Genomic DNA, 19,210 nt, shown 5'->3' with positions numbered 1-19,210 from the left:
AAATACAAGGTTATCTGCAGAGCGAAGGACAATGGCGTCCACAAAGGATCAAACATGCAACGCTACCGATTCTCTGAAGAAAGGAAACTCAGATTTTCTCACCCCCGTTCATCCGGCGAAGAGAAGTCGACTTTCTGCGGCCACTCCCGCCCGGAACTCTCCCGCTAACACGATACAGATCCCCGCCTCTCCGTTTATGAAGAAGCTGGGCTGGGGAACTGGTGTGTCAGTTTATTTGCTGGAAAGGTAGGTTTATTTTTATCCCTAGGCTACTTAGTTTCAATGGCCAAATCGTGGTTTTGGGAACCACTCGTAGATTTGTGTACGCGCACTTGTGTACAAAGTGAATGGAGGTGGTCAGGTGGAAATAGGCATGATCACTTGTTCACTGCTACCAGGGCACACATGACTATTATTACAGACCCCCATTCACTCACGTGTTATATCATAGCTCATCAAAAAATCATTAAAGGATACACACAAAGAAAATTCACGAAAGTGATGATTATAGACAAATTATATATGAATGGAAAGGTCTTGTCTTTTTATACACAAATATGTCACTAAAAAGTCTTACAGATGTTGTGGAAATGCAAGAAATGACATTAATAGAGACCCTTCTCAGCCCCCCAGCCGCCCCCAGGCAGACATTCACGCGATCGAAAACAGTCGAGAATAATGACGTCACATGATCGACTACACACTATCTCTCTGTGCATAATACACTGATACACCTTCCTGGTCTCTATTTTTCTTCGAATTTACCGTTTTCTTCATGTGTTGTGATATCCGATTTCGACATCTTCAGACTATAAGAGAACCAGAACTGTGTTACTTTGTCCATTTTTATTGAATTATGAACTGGAAAGACCGATTTTGTCCACTCGACAGTCTTCGTTGTGTTGCTCTGATTCCAAGCTGTACGGTCCCATTCACTTGCTGCCGATGCAGGTTACGCTGTTTGATCCAGTCAAAAGTCAAGGTAAGCATGTTTGGAAACTGTAGTCTGTACTTGTTCTGACGATGCATTCAGGTCAGATGACAGATACAGATCTGATATAATTTTAGAATCATGCATTTTGGCATGACTACTATTAAAATTAAAAAGTCTTTATTTTAGAAATGTTTTTGCACAATTCCAGCAGATTTTTCTTCACAAAGACTTCAGTCAGATTTCTAAATAAACTGGTCAGGACTCAGGCGATTAAATTATTTAGGAGCACTGGCATGGACCATGGCTGAAAATATGCTGTTTCAGAGGAATGTTTGGCATTATCGTAGTTTTTGTCCCCAGTCCATTCACTGCCGTTTATTTCCATTGATGGACATCAAGCAATTCCATGATTCCATGATTCCATCATGTCTTCTTACTGATTTGGATATAGCCATTTTTTTTTCACTCTTTCCAGGAGCTACGATGCAAGTTTTGGACTGATAATGATGCAACAGAAAATTTATCTTTATCGATCTTGGAAACGATTTTGAGCACAGTTTTGGAGAGAACTAAAAAAATTGACTTGGACAGGAATACAGCTTGTCGAAAATAAGAACACACAACTTAAAACGAAAAAAACAATTTTAATGTTATTAGGGCATTTTGCAAGAAATTTTCTAATCAATCACACGTCCCAAATCAAGGGTAAGTCCTTTGATTAAAGACAAACATGTACATGTAGTTGAACTGCTATTGCAACTCAACCTTATTACGCTTGAATTTGAATTTAAGACTTACGCTTGATTTGCAATGGAACATAAGTTTCTTGCAGTGCCCCATATTTGTGTTTTGTTATCAGATATCTAACGTGCTGATTTTTCTCGAAAGGTATAATATATTTGTCCTTTTAAACGGTATTTGAATATGGGTACGCCTTTTATTTGTTTTCCACAATATTTATTGCATGTACATGTATGAACAGAAGTGAAATATTTATTGTGAAGCACTGAATGTTGTGTGCTGTTGTGTGATGGTTCATCATTTTTTTTTGTTCTAAGACTGTAAGCCTGGTGGGTGTGAGGAAGTGGCCTGGATGAAAGAAAAGTGAACATGTGCCCAATTACAGATTTGCATATTTTAAGACAATTTTGTTTCTGGATAAATATTGCTATGCATTCCCTACATTAAGAGTAAAGGAGAAGTCCACACAATCAAAAATTCATTTGAATTTAAAGAAAAATAAGATATTGCAGGAAATTTCATAAAAACTTTAATTCAAATTAATATAATTACTACTCTAACATTGAGAAATTTTGCCTAATTTATAAAACGATGATATGCTCATCTGTGTCGATGTGCAAATTACACTAACCGTTATGTCACACGCACTAAGTTCTTTTGTATTTTGTTGTTTGATATATTTACATGACATGTAGATTTGATATTTCATTTTCTATTTATTTTCTGAAAAATTTTCAGAGGGATTTTAATTCCTCCAAATAACATTTAGAGTTACAGTTCCGTAAATGTAACCTATTGTGTTCGGATGAAGAAATTCCTATACTCAAATCTGCAAAGAATTAAAAAACAAAATGCCACAAAAAAATTAGAAACGAATGTGATGTGACAACACTAATTTGCATATCATTGTTTTGTGACTGTTTTGAGTAAAAACAGCAAGGGAAATTACTCTATTCAAATAATTTTTAGTTGATGTGGACTTGACTTTTAACTCATCCTGTACCCCTCCCATCCCAAATAAGAGTAGAATCTAATCAAGAACTTGAAAATCAAAAGCAGCAATTAAATAAGATTTGATAAATACAGGTCTGAATGGGATTTCACAAGAAAAAAAAGCTGGGTAGGGACGAGAAGGAATTAAAAAAAAATAACCAAGTTAATCCGAGTTTTGAACCAGGGTCCTCGCACACGACAAAACGATGGCCAACACGTTTGGCCACAGACCACTCCCTACATTGTGGAGTGCTTTTAAGATATATTAAACAAAGTCCGCTCGCCGCTGTGGGCTAATCATGTTTCGGCAATTCAACTGCAATTTCAATCATTTCGCGATGGATATTGCCATGTTATTTTGTGGTTCCTGACTTTGTTACGTAATGAAATTTCATAATTTTTTTTCAGTCGTGACGAAGAATGTCTATGCTTTATATTGATTATAATATCAATTTGTCGCAAGTGTGATTTCTAAGTGAAAATATGCTTTGTTTATTCAAATATATTTCTTGAAAAAAAATCATTTTTTCTAAGCTAAATATCGGTTACCAAAATACGTTAAATGTGCGCTTTATTTCACTGTTCAGTAAATTCAAACTTTTATCTATATAACAAGACCAATCTTGTGAGGAATAAACAATTCTAAGAGCAAAAAAACGCTGATTGGAAAGATCGTCTTCAATGGGCTGCTGTCAGCTCAGCTGCTCACGCTCATTGTGTGACGTCACTCAGCTGGAGCTCGCAAGAGGACCGATGGAAGGCAGAAATATGGCATGAAAATAAATCATTTTTGAGAGCTGATTTCTGCAAACTCTAATGACTATTTTGAAAAGTGAAGTTATATATCTGATTAGTAATACTTCCCCTTTACAATGATGACCACAAAAAGGCATTATAAAATACTTTGGATTCTTCGAGTGTCTCCTTTAAAAATCAATCCCTCGATAGATCTTGCTTTAATTCACTGACTTTAGTCACAATTAACAGTACATAAAGATTTGATATGTTAATCAGGTACTTGTCCAGCTCAATCAAAAGTTAAATGGCCTGAAATGAGACTAACCATAATTTCGGCCAGTTTATCGCCAGAAAAACCAGAACTGCATTGTGGGTAATAATGATTAAAATGAAATACAAAAATGCAGTCTAGCCTTCCCAAACGCCTTGATTATGAAAGAGTATGAACATAGCATTATGTCTATCGTTTTTCTTTTGATATACAAACATTGGATCTATTTTTAATGAATTATTTTAATCAATAAAGTCATGTGATCTTTACTTACGCCTGTCCGGCATATTTTGCGCGCGGTTGAATTACTCTCATGTGCCCTATACTGTGGGTCAAATGACGAAAAGTTGAAAATTTTGGTCTCAAAAGAAAGAGTGAGTTCTCCTGAAGAGATTGATACCTTGCATTCAATACCTAATCTGACTAAACGTGTAAAAGAAAAGAAAACGTCTCATTAGACACCCCTCAATTTAATGTAAAAATGCAGTGTTCCATTCATATATTTTGTGCGCTTCCTATGGTATTGCAGCTACAAGTTCTACTTGCTTGATGTCCATCAATGGGCTAAATATGTATTGTGTGGATTTACAACTTCTTGTTTACATGTTTAATTTCGTTCGAGGTGATTTATTACCTATGTATTCGCATAAGAATAAACAAAGTAAATAAAAGAAAATTGATAACAAACAAAGATTGTAAGCATTTATTTTGCTCATTTCGCCTCTCTTCCCTATTATAACCGTTAATTTGGAGGAAGAAAGGGGGGGGGGTGTTATAGGCATCAACCCCGCCCTGCTTACAAGCCAGGAGGATGGGGGTATGTACCCCGACTCAGCACCCCCCCCCCTCCTGTAGCTTTCAACGAAGTGAATAGTATTCAAGTGCGCAATCTATGATGTTTTACATCTGACTGAGACAAGTTTATGTATTTTAATGTTTTGTTCATCTTTCTTTCTCTGCGTGCTCTAAATATTGAAAATAGGAATCCTGATGATAATTAGAAGTTATTTACCATTTTGAAGTTACTACTAGTACTTGTTTCATTTCACACTCTCGGTCAAACCAACCAGATCTCCTATTGGCAGTAGAAACTCGCATTTCTGCATGATAAATGATAAGCATTGAATATACATTTGAAAGCGTCATTTAAGCAGCGTAGTCGATAAATGCATGCACTAAATGCCGAGTTACATACTTATCAAATGTTGTTAAACATAACCTATCACTTTGCATGAAACTGTTTGAAGCATTCTCACCACCGATTTCTAGCAGACGACGCCCAGCCATAGCAACGACAGTGTAGAAGTGTAGTCGCGATATAGGGCACACATGAGTATTACAGACCCCCATTCACTCACGTGTTATATCATAGCTCATCAAAAAATCATTAAAAATCAATCCCTCGATAGATCTTGCTTTAATTCACTGACTTTAGTCACAATTAACAGTACATAAAGACTTGATATGTTAATCAGGTACTTGTCCAGCTCAATCAAAAGTTAAATGGCCTGAAATAAGACTAACCATAATTTCGGCCAGTTCATCGCCAGAAAAACCAGAACTGCATTGTGGGTAATAATGATTAAAATGAAATACAAAAATGCAGTCTAGCCTTCCCAAACGCCTTGATTTTGAAAGAGTATGAACATAGCATTATGTCTATCGTTTTTCTTTTGATATACAAACATTTGATCTATTTTTAATGAATTATTTTAATCAGTAAAGTCATGTGATCTTTACTTACGCCTGTCCGGCATGCTTTGCGCGCGGTTGAATTACTCTCATGTGCCCTTACCACCCTGCCTGTGGGGAATCTAGAGGTAGAACTATGGTATGCCAATGTTGTACAGAGCACACACTTTAAAAAATCATTAAAATATCACTTTTGTGACCAAAATTAGTAATTTCCATACAGTTGCAATTTATTTTTCATTAGTAACTTGGGAATAATTTTTTTCATTCACCAGAGCGCTCAAAAACTTGAATTTTGGGCATATATTTGTGTACGCCCTCTATTGGTGGAAAGTAATATGGCAAGAAAATTTTCATTTTTTGATCTCTATTTTTAATTAAGAAAAAAATGATTTAAAGAATCAAATTTAAATAAGAGCCAAGTTGTATGAATAAATAGGTGTAATGGAAACTGTCAGTGTAAAAAAATCAAGCATTTGCCCCAAAGAAAAAGAGAAAATAAGCCAAACATTGCCACCCTTATTTTGCCACACATGGAGATATAACTGAGAACAAGGTTATATTATAACCTTGTTCATTGAATGAGTGAGTCTTATAATGATTTAAGGCTAATCTAATCTTCCTGTGCCAAATACATGAAATATGCCACTTTGCCTGGCATCGTTTCTGGGGATTTTCTGACATTATTATGATTATGATTATTAATTATTATTGTATTGAAATTTATTGGTGAGTGGATCCAACAAAGTTCAGCGGAACAGCCAAAATACAGAGACTGAAGCTTTTGGTCTATCCTGTGCCTAGCCGTAGATCGATCTAGGGTAGGGATAAACAACTAAAACTGGAAAGCTTCGGTCGCGGTCTGATTGTTCCGCTGAACTCCGTCAGCTTGGACCTAGCCTGGAGGCGTCTGGGGAGTGAAAGTCATATACTGTACGTATGGTCAATCCCCACTAACGCCTGGGACCCCTACCTATATTTCCCCAAGTAGGGTACAAAACCAGAAACTTTCGCCCCCGAGAATTCTACTTTCCCTCTAAAAGATCTAGCCCTAAAACATGATGATGTACATGGGGTCCAACTTCATTTCAAACATTTCTGCGATATTGATTTTATTTTTTAAAGAAGAATTCATTAAAATGAAATCAATATCGCAGAAATGTTGGAAATGAATTTGGACCACATGTACATGTTTAATTTTTTAGGGCTAGATCTTTTATAGGGAAAGTAGAATTCTCGGGGGCGAAAGTTTCTGGTTTTGTAGTGTACCCGTACGTGGGGAAATATGCATGTACATGTAGGTACATGTAGGGGTCCCAGACGTTAGTGGGGAGTGACCATACGTACAGTTATGTGATGATAGCCTGATAGGACATATCTCACATATTCAATATTGTATCAATACATAATCAATACCTAATCAATACTTCTACAGGCAGAATACCAGCTCCAACTTTCATTAGAAAGTACATGTATTACTCATTCTTCCAGCTAAACTTCTGATGCACACACATTTTATGGGTTTCTTATTCACTAACATTTCATGTTCTCCCTGAAAGGTCAACTCCCCTTATTCAGAGTAAAGTTGGTTGTAAAGAGTCTAGAGCAGACCAATATAAAAGGGGTTCACTTCTGAACCCAAACCAGAAGAATCGAGATTACTTTAAATACAGATTGTTCCAGCATACAGATAGAGATTGGAGTTTAGAGACTATAGTCACCATCAGACTTACTCATGTTCCTGTATTATTTGTTATCATCATCAAGTATTTAATGAATGTATATATGAACTGTGCCGGCTTTGTATTGCTTCGTATCATTTAAATCTGGTTGAAAGTAAAAGTGCAATTGATCCAGTGACAACACAACATTACAGCCATGTCCCTGCCAACGCAAGTAGGCCTAGTGCTTCTAATTTTGTCTGAAGTCATCAGAGCAGCAATATTGCTAAAAATTCTACTTTTGTTTTGATCGATGAACAGGCTTAGTCTGAGTCCTACAACATCGTCTGAGTAAACTAAATTGTAGTAAACTAAACTCAAGTTAACAACAAACGAATCATTAAATTAAGATAATCAATCACAGTCATTTTGAATTTTCGTCAGTGTCATTGTCACTGCAATGACCTGTCGACCTTCAGCAATGTCTAGGTCCTAGTATTAGATGGGCATGGCAATGGCATACCGTGTTGCAATCTGCGAGGACATTATAGATCTTGCCATAGGGGGAAACGTTTCGATGCCACATGGAGTGGACTGGGTCTGTGTGTACAATAATTCAGTAAATGAGTGGGAACACCACCAATGCAACATGAACTTAGCAAGGACGTGGCTCAGACAGCATTTATGGGACGATTTCACATTAACAAAGTTGGCGTGAGTCCGACCTACATGTAGGCATTTTTTTCTGAATTTCAAGGACACATCTCAGGAACCTCTGTATTTTAATTCATGAGAGTGTGTTTAAAAATAATTGCCCAATAAGTTTGATGCAGATCTAAAATGTAAACAAGGTGTTGATCTATTTCACATTGATCTGTATGTCTCAAAACATAAAATGAGATTCTGTAGCACTTTCAATTTTAAGTAATAAGAAAATAATAGCAAAAAGATGACTTTGCTGTAGGCCTAGTAATAATATGCATTATAATTCCCACATAATCCCTTCCAACCTGTCTGGTGCAAATTGTTCATAGTGATGTTAACTGGTTTTGCCTTTGCCATTAGAAGGAATTATGGAGACTTCCAAAAAGTATGCAGTTCAGAATATAATCACTCACTATACTTCAGGGGCCGATTGCACGAAATGGTCTTTGCAAGGACCGTCTTTCGTGTTGCCCATCTTTTATGATGCGCCATGTGAAACGCATATTTAAATAAATCATCTGCAAACATATTTCATTCGTCCGTTAAATTAAACAAAATATTTGTTTATAAAATGATGTGATATATCATGAAATTGTATAAAATCTGATTTAAAAGGAAACTGACGAATCTTATTCCTTATCATAAATTTCAGAAACACCCCGCCCATAGTGTATCATTAAAGATGGGCGACACGAAAGACGGTCCTTGGAAAGACCCTTTCGTGCAATCGGCCCCAGTACTTTACATTTAACAACAGGTTTGGTTTAAGTATTTTAATGCTGAAAGTAGTTCTTTTTTTCCTAACCCTAAAATTTTTCTTTCTGTTTCAGGAGTCCAAAGCCTGATGGGAGCGGACGTTCACCCTGGGCAGTGAAGAAAGTACGCAGCAAGTATAAAAAAGATAGAGGACTGGTAGATGTAGAAGGCAGGCTTAAAAAGGAGGCAGTCATTCTAAAGGTAGGCTGTAGATGCATAATAATAGGCATTTTTATTGTGCCATCTATCTAGAAATATTCTGTTCTGAGGCACGATGTTATTACTACATGTATTACCTGCCTTTCAGTGCTCATGCATTCAAGGAATTAATCCGGCCGGGTACCCATTCACCTCATCTGGGTTGAGTGCTGCACAATGTGGTTAAATTTCTTGCTGAAGGAAATTATGCAATGGCTGGGATTCGATCCCATGACCCTCTGTTTCAAATTCAGAAGACTAATCCACTGGGCCACAGCGCTCCACATGCATGGATATGGGCAGACTGCAGTTATTATGGTAGTACGTCACTTGTCTACCGGTACCTTTTGTTCGTAAACAAATTGTGAAAAGCCTGAAGTGCAACTGCACTGAATTGTGCCATAATGTAGGGCTACATTTACCAAAAGTCAGATCTCCATCGTTTGCTGGAACCTCCTAGAAAAGGTGCCGGGCGTCTCCCAGGATGGCTTTTCTGCATTTTCCCATTGTCTTGTATATTAAAAATGTTAGCAAGGTACAAAATCATTAGCCATGAGAAGATACTTCCAAAATTACTGCACAGGGTTAGAAATTTCCAAAGAAATTTAGTTATTTCCCTTCCTGGTGGGATATACTGGAAAAAAAATTTCAGCAATAAAAAATGGGGGAGTATAGGGAGATACAGGCAAATGCTAGGCTATGCTTAAAATTAGTATTTCCCTATATTCCCAATCATTTCCCATTTTAGTCGAAAATTGTTGAGGCGGTATTTATAGAATTACACCAGTATGTCCAATCCTGGCCAACCTTTACTTAGATGGAATGGTACCTCAAGGCAAGTTTTCATGCATCTGATCGACGACAATGTCTTTTCTTTTGAAAGGCTTGTATTGAACCGAATTTAACTTTGATTAGTGGTATACCATATAGTCTTGTCAGAACCATAACGTGCTGTGGTGCTAATTGTTCCTTCAATACAAGTTTGCAATCCCTGGAGCCTAGTCTGGATAGTGGATACATTACTTCTTTCTTGGTCTGGCATTACTGTGGTATTATTAAATGTAAATGATCAAGAAACCTTGTTTATTCAAATTGTTCATACAATTTGTATGATGTTGTAACGTTTCAAATTCTTTTTAACATTCATCGCTTTCATTTATCAATTACTACAGACCAAACAGGTCTTTGCGCTCATCCACTTTTGGCTTCCTTGTTATTCCAAAAGTTTCAAAAGCCTGGGGGGAAAGATCATTTGCTTTTGCATGCCCCACTTTGTGGAATAGCCTTCATGAAGACACAAAAATGTACCTCTGTCGAAACTTTAAAAAATCTTCCAAAAACTTTTTTTATTTAACTCTTAGCTCTTTATGCGCCTTGAGTACTCTACAGAGTGGATTTGGTGCTTTATAAGTCACATTATTATTATTATTATTGTGTGATATGCTGTTACAGAAAATGGACCACCCTAACATTGTGGAATTCCGAGCTCTAAGCAAGTCTGCGGATGGATCGCTGTGTCTGTCAATGGAGAATGGCCAGCAGTCATTAATGGATATGATTGAAAAACGCAATGACATGGGGAAAGGTAACTTGAAGCAGAGGCTACACAACAAATTTGAAAAGAATGGGAGGGTGGGGAAAGGGCTGAACATTGGTAAAATCACAATTTTGTTGGTCATTTTCATGATTTAGTACAAGATTAATTAAAGGTCAAGTCTACCCCAGACAAATATTGATTTGAATAAATAGAGAAAAATCAAACTAGCACAACACTGAAAATTTCATCAAAATCGGATGTAAAATAAAGTTATGGCATTTTGAAGTTTCGCTTATTTTTCACAAAGCAGTGTTATGTCCAACTCAGTGACATACAAATGAGTCAGTCAATGATGTAGATCACTCACTATTTCTTTTGTTTTTTAATGTTTGAATTATACAATATTTCATTTTTTACAAATTTGACAATACGGACCGACTGAACCATATAATATTAAACAATGCTAATTCCACGTGTTCAGGGAGGAATTAATCGTTGTTTCACTTGACAGTGAGGAGAAAATTAAAATATTTCGTATTTCATATACTAAAATACAAAAGAAATAGTGAGTGGATGATGTCATACGTCTCCTCATTTGCATACCGACCAAGATGTGCATATAACTGTTTTGTGATAACTATCTTATTTTACATGCGATTTTGATGAAATTTCAGTTTTATGCTTGTTAGATTAGTCTCTTATTATTCAAACCAATTTTTTGTTGGGGTGGACTTGTCCTTTAAAAACATGCCCAGCTGGCATAGTCTGCAGGGATGGTGGACAGTTGCCCCTTAGATATTATTGAAAAATATTTTCTTAATGAAAAAAATGCAGTGTTGTTCAAATTGTTTACTCTATGATGAAATGTGAGGATTAATCATCATGAATACTTGTGGGATTCATACAAGAGAGACATGACTCTAGGGGGGGGGGGTGCCCCTAGACATTAAGATGAAAATATTGCAGGAAATGTGACGAATAAAATACTCTGCGTACTAGTATCTAATTGTTTTGTCTATTCTAAAATGTGAGGATTAATGATCAAAATATTCTGTGGGGTTCATGCCAGAAAGCCACACCTTTGATTCTAGTCAGGTACATGTATCTTGGACTCATTCTCCCAGTCATCAGTAATGCATTTATTGCCCTTAATGTCACTCTCAGGTCCATTCCCAGCCGTTCAGATCTACAGAGTAGCCTTGTCCCTAGCCTCAGCCCTCAGTTATCTTCACAATGACCTCAAGTACCTACATGGCGATCTGAAGAGCGGCAATGTCCTCGTCAAGGGTGACTTTGAGACTGTGAAGCTCTGTGATTTTGGAGTAGCCCTCAAACTCAGAGATGACCTGAACGGCCTGGAGGTATGCATTCAATACGGTCATATGTATCCGCTGTATGTGTTGTTTTCTGCAGTTTCTACAATATTCACCAAACATAGGCCAGAGGTAGTACATGATGTAGTAGCAGGTGTTCTAGAAGTAGAGGTAGTAGTAGTAATATAAAGTAGTCATGGGCGGCATTGGTATTTCAGTAATATGGAGGAGGGGAGATGGTGAAGAAAACCTAAACCTAATCCCCCGCCCCCCTCCCCGGCCCCAATTGTACAGGGGTATACATGTATGTTAACCCATTCAACACCTCGTTTATTAAAACTATTTCCTTTTTTCCTTTTCTTCCACTTTTCCCCATTTTTCTCTTCCCCCCGCCTTTCAACCCCTTTTTCACTACCTCAAAAAAATGATAATAGAAGAGTTATTGCCCCCGTGTGCCCCCCTCCCTTGTATTACTGAGCAAGGTAATAGAAATGCTGTGGTAGCAGTAAGTTATAATGTTCAGCATTTCTGTTTTGGTCTGTTTTGTATTGTTGATAATCATGATAATCAACTGTTGGTTTCCTTGTATGCTCTGACATTCACAGAATCCTACAGATGACTACATTGGCTCTCAGCCCTGGAATGCAATGGAAGTTCACATCGGTGGTGAAATCACCCATAAGACAGACATGTTCTCATACGGCCTCGTTATCTGGGAGATGATGTCCCTCGAAGCACCCCATCTGGATCTTCTCTGTAATTTTTTTTTCTGTTCTTGTGAATGAATAATTTTCCCCGAAATAATGATAGTAATGATGATAATAGGCATTTATATTGTGCAATTTATCTTTAAAATGAATTATTACGAGGCACTTATTATTATTACCCCAGCTTTAGCTAAAGCAGCCTTCCAGTGCTCATTCCTTTTGAAGGAATTAACCCTGCTGGGTACCCATTCACCTCACCTGGGTAGAGTGCAGCACAGTGTGGGTAAATTTCTTGCTAAAGGAACACATATCATGGCTGGGATTTGAACCCATGTCCCTCTGATTGAGAGACGAGAGTTGTAACCACTTGACCACGATGCCCCCACAAAATGCAATTCTCCACAGGGTGTATTTGCCCTGAAAATTGCGAGAAAGGGAGACAGAAAGGAAATTTGATACAAAGATGGATTAACCAAGAAGGATTTAACCTTCTGGCGCATATATATGTAGACTACTAGTAATAAAGAAATGTAGTATATATATATATCTCTGTAGAAATACATACCCAAGTGTTTGGTACTACAAAATCGTAAAGTAGCTTTAAAAACGGATATACCGAAGCTTTTCGACGTGCAATCATCAGAGTAAAATTGTGTGAATGACTAGAACCCCAACAATATATAATAGAACCGAGAGACAATGGACGCTTAACGGCTAGCTCGTTATCAACAATTTCACCAATTTTCTGCTTTTTACATTCTAATTTTGCTTATCTACATGTATCAATCGATCTTTGTTGCCCAAAGCCTCACAGAAAATACACGCAACTAATGTGTAAATTTTAAAATCTGCCTACCCTATAATTCCTAAGGGGAGCATGCTGAACAAGGTTCCTTTGTTTGATTAAAAGACCATATATTCTGAGGAGATATTGGCTGAAAACAAAATGTAAATGATTGCCAGGGTTTGGGGCACCTCCATGGTGTCTAGGCCTAATAGTGTCACAGTTTCAAATGGTTTTGATGCTACATGATGGGTCATGACATTTACTTTGTGTAATTTTGACTCACTGAGCTAGTTATCATGCAATTCTTCCAGTTTAGTACTGGAAGAAGAAACTTAAACACATAGTTTGGAAAGATGTCTTTAGTCTTACTCAAGTTTTGAGCTCAGTTATGAAGCACAGATGACCTGCCAAAATGCATTGAAATCTTTGAATATTATTTAATTTGTATATCAATCCATTCTTGATCATAAATTTGTATTGAACTTCTCGACGAATTGGATCATCCTTTGAATAAACTTTCCACCTTGTTCTCCAGTGGAATAGTAAATATAATCATTAACGATAAGTTTCAGAGATTGGTTCGTAATATGACAACCATGCTTATTCGACGATTGGCTCATTAGTCATTAGCATTTCGTTAAGTTTCCCTAACTGATCCCTGAAATTTTTCTTAGCAAATCGTTTCTCAATTTTTATCGTTTTTAATCTGCCATACATGAATGATTTCCTCAGCTGTTGGTCAAAATTAAAGATGAGATTACACTCCTAACATAAGTATCAAATTCATGATAAATATGTGTTAAATCTCTGAAAACGGGTTTCCTTTTTTGTGGGACGTACTGTATTTAGAATCTTGTTTTGTTGTTTAATTGGTGCAGATACTGGAGATGACAGCGAGTATGACGATGACGAGACCAGCTTTGACGAGTCCGAGTTTGAGGCAGCCCTCGGGACCAGGCCCCCACTTCCCAAGGAGAACCTGGGGCCCGAGTTCCAGTCCCTCATTGAGCTCTTCTGTGCCTGTACCGACGAGGATCCCGCCAAGAGACCAAGCGCTAAGATGGCTCTTTCTGCTTTGGAGGACGTGAAGCTTTAACCGGATAACCCAGGTACCTTTGAAGGAATACAGAGTTTGACAGACTCCAGGGCCCCGTCTTACAAAGAGTTGCAATTGATCCAATTAACCACAACTATGGAAAGCCAGCAACGTCAACATCTATTATGCATGTTTGTTCAAAATATCTTCTAACTATGATGTACAGTATAGTCATACATTCATTGTTTTCTTGAAGGTTTAGTGTGCTTGTCTTTGTTTCCAAAGGACAGTGTGCAAATTTCCTGTAGAAAAAATTATGGCATTGATGGATTCCCATATAGTTGAGATTGATTGCATCAACCTTATCTCTTTGTAAGTCGGGACCCTGCTAAGTTTTAACCTGGTGCCAACTAGAACCGGGTGATACCTGTACAAAGTCTATGGGAATTACAGAATTTAGTATTCAATGGGTTTACAGGGTCTTATGTAGCAGGACAATTCCATATTTACCTGCAACTTTGCCCAAGTCAAAACTTTTGGAACCACAGATATCTGTTCAGCTTTAAACAGGTATGAAACACATGTTTTGCAAGATCAGTGTCCCATAACACAAAGGCTAGTGATTAATCCCATGCTTGATTTTCACGATTAATAGTACACTATAGTAAATGCCATTGATGGTACAAAGATGTTCTGCGATGACTGCCGAGCTATGTGTTATCAGCCCCAGGAAGAAACATCGGGGTTGTATTAATGATTCACTAAATTTTGGGTCGAGTCAAGTCATTTGAAGGTTCGAGTCATGTCAAGTCGAGTCAAGCTGCTGTACAAATGTCATGGGAACGTGTCGTGGAATACTGCTGGAGTCACTGGTAGGTAACTACTAGAGTCATGACTTGATTACAACCCTGCGAAAAGTTGCTCAGGCTCGGGCGAATGTTTGTGGAAGGTCGTCCATTTCTCTGTATGTGGGATCTTCCTTTCATTGTTCAAGTTGAAATGCTCTCTTCTGATCATAACTTGATCAGTTCATGATGGGAAGTGAGCAGGGGAAAAAATGGGTTCAGGCATAGAAAAAGGTTGAGGAATTTATGGGATTTGCCTGAAGGATGATGATGATGCTGCTTCTGATGATGCTGATGCTGCTGCTGCTTCTGATGATGATGATGATGCTGCTGATGCTGATATTATGATGCTGCTCCTGCTTCTGATGATGATGATGCTGCTGCTGCTTCTGATGATGATGATGATGCTGCTGCTTCTGATATTATGATGCTGGTGCTGCTTCTGATGATGATGATTATGATCATGCTGATGATAATGACGACTATAAAGAAGATGACAATAATGATATCTGAACCGTGACTTTGCCATACTGATATATTTTGTGTTGAGTAAATTCATTAGACAAAAAATCTTTATCTATAGAACGCTTTATTCATGTATTGAAATTTAATACATTTGGTATGACATTCATAGTAATGATGTATGGTCTTTTAATTTTTATGCTGAAACATAACTAGGATTCCATTTCCAAAAGTCTTGTAACATTTAGAGAACATTGAATTTGTCCATTGAGATACTTGCTAAAATTGAAAGTTGTAAAGGTACAATCTGGTTCTGATATTTGAGGAAATTATTGGTGAAGTTTGAATATGAATAAATGCCAGTTGTGGTAACGACCTCAAAATGAGTTCAAACAGAATGAAATGACCACCCAAGTGTTTGTGTATGAAAAAAACGGGCCCATTGAGTAAAACTGACTTGCTTCACTGATAAAAGCTTTACGTAAAACCACCTTGCTTTTGCTGTTCTGTTGCCTTCAGGATGTGGGAATCAGTTGCTTTAGCCGACATCAATCAATTGTGTCAAATTTTCAAGTAGATATTGCAACGATAAATTTGCAAATTTATGCGTTTTCTCAAATTACCCCTCACCAAGATAAATAAATGCCAGTAGTGGTAACGACCTCAAAAAAGAGTTCAAACAGAAAGAATGTAATGAACACCCAAGTGCTGGTGTATGAAAAAAATATGTTCCTTTTCAGGCCCATTGAGTAAAACAGGCATCCCTGATAAAAGTTGTGTGTAACTCACAAACAGCTTTATGTAAAACCACCTTGCTTTTGCTGTTCTGTTGCCTCCAGGATGGGGGAATCATCTGCTTTAGCCGACATTAATCAATCATGTCAAATTTTCAACTACATGTAGATTTAGCAATTGATAAATTTTCAAATACGTTTCTCAAGTTACCCTCACCACCTCAAGCCTTCCACTACTCACATCTGGGCCTCGTCTTACAAAGAGTTGCAATTGATCAGATCAATCACAACTATGGAAAGCCAGCAACGTCAAAATCCAAAATGCATGTTTGTTCAAGATATTTCCTACATACATGTGTGTTGTATATTCAAACATTCACTGCTTTCTTGAAAATTCTGTATGCTTCTCTTTGTTTACAAAGGATATTGTGTAAGTTTACTGTATTAAAAAGATATGACATTGATTGATTTCCATACAGTAAAGGCTGATCAGTTCAATCGTAACTCTTTGTAAGACAGGGCCCTGACCAGACTATGGATAATTGCACACAAGTGTATTTAATTGTCATGGGAATTGCAGACGATGTTGCAGATTAGTGTAAAATAAGTGTACATATTTGCAATAATTGTACTATATATCAGGGCCCTGTTGCATAAAAGTTACCATTATGGTAACTTTGCCATCCAACTGTAACTACCATGGTAACGATGCTCAACAGCCAATCAGAATCAAGGATTCCATTTGTAAGATACCATTGGCTGGCAGACTTATTCATTTTTATGCAATGCCGCCCTCCCCTCCTGGTAGATGTGGTATGTATTCTTTTACTAATATTGTAGATATGTACAGAATTTGTAAGATTTAAAGTTGTATTTTTATTATCATTATACTAGATCATTTACCTTTACCTCAGTAGGCCTTCAAGGTTTCGCTGTATTGGGGAGATTATGCACTTAAACAGATTTCTTGTAATTAGCTGGAATGAAACAAATTTGTAAATAAAAAAAAGAAAAAAAATTATGTGCCTTCTTTGTATTTTTTTGTGTCCTTTTGATTCTTATCATAATTAACCTTTACATAATATTATTTGTGATATTCTTAGATATGCAGTTAAATGAATAATGATAGTTTAACCCTATCTAGGCTGGGGGGGGGCCTCGGAGGCCCCCCTCAACGAATCGCGCGATATATTTGCCGTGCAAAATTTTTTGATCGCGCCGCTCGCTGACTTTTACTTTCAATTATTGCGCAACTTTTGAGACCAATTTTGCATCACCCGGGTATGTGGTTCCGAAATTACGCAACATTATGTAAGTGCATGTCAGACCGAAAATTGCTCAAAAACGTGATTTCGTGTACAAAGTCAATGCAAATTGTGTTTTCAACCAAAATTCATAAATGTATGATTATTTTTAGTTTTTTAGTCTAAATGTATTCATTTTATGCTTTTTATGATCACAGAAGAGTCCCCAACAAATTTCATTGAAAAAACAATGGAAAGCAAAAGGTAAAAAAACAAAGAAATACATAAGAAATTGCAAAAAAATATAATACATAAGAAAATGATTTGATATCACAATTTTTTTCATGTACACTTCTAAAGGACACCACAAAGAGTTTCTGTACCAAAAATTAGTACATTTGGAGCTTTATTTAGGGAGTTAGAGGGAAAAGTATGATTTCGCATACTAATTACGCATAAATTAGCATAATCACTTAATAGCAATTCGCATGAAATAAATTACTATACAATCTTGTAGATTATGCCCAAGGCAACCCGCGTGCCAAATTTCGGCGCGATCGACGGCCGAGATCCTAGGGGGGGGGGGGGGCTGGGAGGCCCCCCCTGCCATAGGAACTCCAAAAATACCCCGGCCTAGATAGGGTTAACCTATGGTTTGATTTGATTTTATTGATTTCCGTTTCACAACATAAGAATGATAAATATTACATGACAAGGTTGAAAATACTGCAAAACAATAAAATATATATAACAATCTTAGACTTAAGGTTTAACAATTGGTAGCCAAATTTCGACAAAATATTGATAATTCAGGCACTTTTTAACACAAAGGTATGAATATGAAATCAGGAAATGATATTTTTACTATTATCGTCTGAGACTACATCTCCAGTGATTAATATTGTTATTATTGACAAATATTGCTATTAGTTTTTTAGGTTTATTATTTATAGACATTCCATGCATTAATTGTTTACCCCCCCCCAACAAACAAAGTTTGAATGGGTAATACTCGGTGTACAGCCGGGTGTGCGATCCATGTCAAATGTTGTGAATCAAACTACTTACTCATTTTTTGTCCAGTGCTCATGACATTTGCTACAAACATTTGTCCTGGGTTACGTGTAATGCCCATTTTCCCAGTGTATTGGAACAGCGTGGGGTGTGGGTACTAATCAAGGTCTGTGATATTTCTAGTTTAAATTTCAATTGAGCCTATAGTCTTGGTGAATTCCTCAAAGTGCAGTGGATGTCCCCATTCCAATTATGTATTTACGAGATCATATAAATGCCCTAAAACATGCCCGATCTTCTTTATCTTCACAGACTTCATGAAAAAAAGAAATAATGGCACAGCAGCATGACAGGCATGGCAATCACAAATGTTGTTCAGGAGGGCGTGGGGGGGGGTGTGAAATTGAAATTCCAAGTTGGTTTACTGAAGAGCAACTTGGTAATAAAATGTTTTTTTTAGGGGTGAAAATTTAAATTGAATTTGACAAGTAACCAGAAACAATGATAACGTGAATAATGAAAGTTTTTTTTTAAAGTGATCACTAAATCTTTGGAAATCTGTAATAATAGTCCATTGTGATTCAGGTCCTTCAGGATCAACCCGCCTTATTGTATATGCACCAATATTAATGTGTCATGATATCGATGCAGTTTTCTCTTAATAGAGGCGCAATTTCCTCATAAAACTACTAAATAGTCATTTTATATAGGGTTTTGTTATTTAGCATCATAAAAGTTAAAGCAGGGGCTGCAGAATGTTTTTGAAGGTGGGGCTTACCGCGCAAAAATTCACAATCAGATGGTCATTTCTACGTTTTTGTACACATCCCCCCCCTGTTTCT

At 37.0% G+C, this 19,210-nt stretch overlaps 1 protein-coding gene across 1 annotated transcript; it reads left to right on the top strand.

The window, feature by feature from the left end:
- LOC121429589 (lymphokine-activated killer T-cell-originated protein kinase-like) lies at positions 1-15,112 on the top strand. The gene is made up of 6 exons (XM_041626695.1): positions 1-246; positions 8,566-8,692; positions 10,142-10,274; positions 11,391-11,587; positions 12,145-12,295; positions 13,912-15,112. The coding sequence occupies exons 1-6, from the start codon at positions 32-34 to the stop codon at positions 14,127-14,129; spliced, it is 1,041 nt and encodes a 346-aa protein (XP_041482629.1). The 5' UTR covers positions 1-31; the 3' UTR covers positions 14,130-15,112.
- Positions 15,113-19,210: the final 4,098 nt, after the last annotated feature.

The sequence above is a fragment of the Lytechinus variegatus genome, chromosome 16 (genome assembly GCF_018143015.1).
Source record: "Lytechinus variegatus isolate NC3 chromosome 16, Lvar_3.0, whole genome shotgun sequence".
In the NCBI taxonomy this organism is placed as follows: Eukaryota; Metazoa; Echinodermata; class Echinoidea; order Temnopleuroida; family Toxopneustidae; genus Lytechinus; species Lytechinus variegatus.
This window is presented reverse-complemented; position numbering and strand designations above follow the sequence as displayed.